Raw genomic sequence first — 580 nt, 5'->3', positions numbered from 1 at the left:
CCCCCCCCCAGGGCTGGTGTCCCCCCCTTCTTGGTGTCACCTGACGTGGGGCTGGCATCACCTCCTTTTCCCCTGTGTCACCCCCCCCTTGCCCCCAGTGTCACCCGCCACAGGGCTGGTGTCACCCACCACAGGGCCAGCATCACTCTGGTGTCACCCCCTCGTCCCTGCTGTCACCTGCTGGGGGGGACTGGCGTCACCCCTTCATCCCTGGCCTTGCTGTGGGGCTGGCATCGCCCCCTTGTCCCCAGTGTCGTGCCCTTGTCCCCAGCCTCACCCGCTGCGGGACTGGTATCACCCCTCGTCCCTGGTGTCACCCCCTTGACCCCAGCGTCATCCCATGTCCCCAGCGTCACCTCCTGTCCCCAGCGTCACCCCCTTGTCCCCACCGCTACCACCACACCCCTCCCAGTGCCACGCTGTGGGGGAGAACCGGGCGCGCCGCGCCATGGTGGTGACGCATCCCCGCTGTCCCCAGGGCCAGGTGACACGGGCGCAGGAGGCGGAGGAGAACTACATCATCAAGCGGGAGCTGGCGGGGGGGAAGCAACGCTGCACCTCGGCCACCGAGAACCTGCAG

General features: G+C 68.8%; 1 protein-coding gene across 1 annotated transcript in view; it reads left to right on the top strand.

The window, feature by feature from the left end:
• Nucleotides 1–576, top strand: part of LOC103916197 (EVI5-like protein) — a gene marked incomplete at its 3' end in the record, with an annotated part of 12,826 nt that extends 12,250 nt beyond the window's left edge. The window contains exon 11 of the mRNA XM_009323157.1: nt 413–576. Within this exon, the coding sequence (XP_009321432.1) occupies nt 413–576 (164 nt within the window). The remainder of the gene's footprint in view (nt 1–412) is intronic.
• Between the last annotated feature and the right edge of the window lie 4 nt (nt 577–580).

This window comes from Pygoscelis adeliae, unplaced genomic scaffold (assembly GCF_000699105.1).
Source record: "Pygoscelis adeliae isolate BGI_AS28 unplaced genomic scaffold, ASM69910v1 Scaffold784, whole genome shotgun sequence".
NCBI classification, from domain to species: domain Eukaryota; kingdom Metazoa; phylum Chordata; class Aves; order Sphenisciformes; family Spheniscidae; genus Pygoscelis; species Pygoscelis adeliae.
The sequence above is the reverse complement of the archived record's forward strand: the minus strand, read 5'-3'. Positions and strand labels throughout refer to the sequence as shown.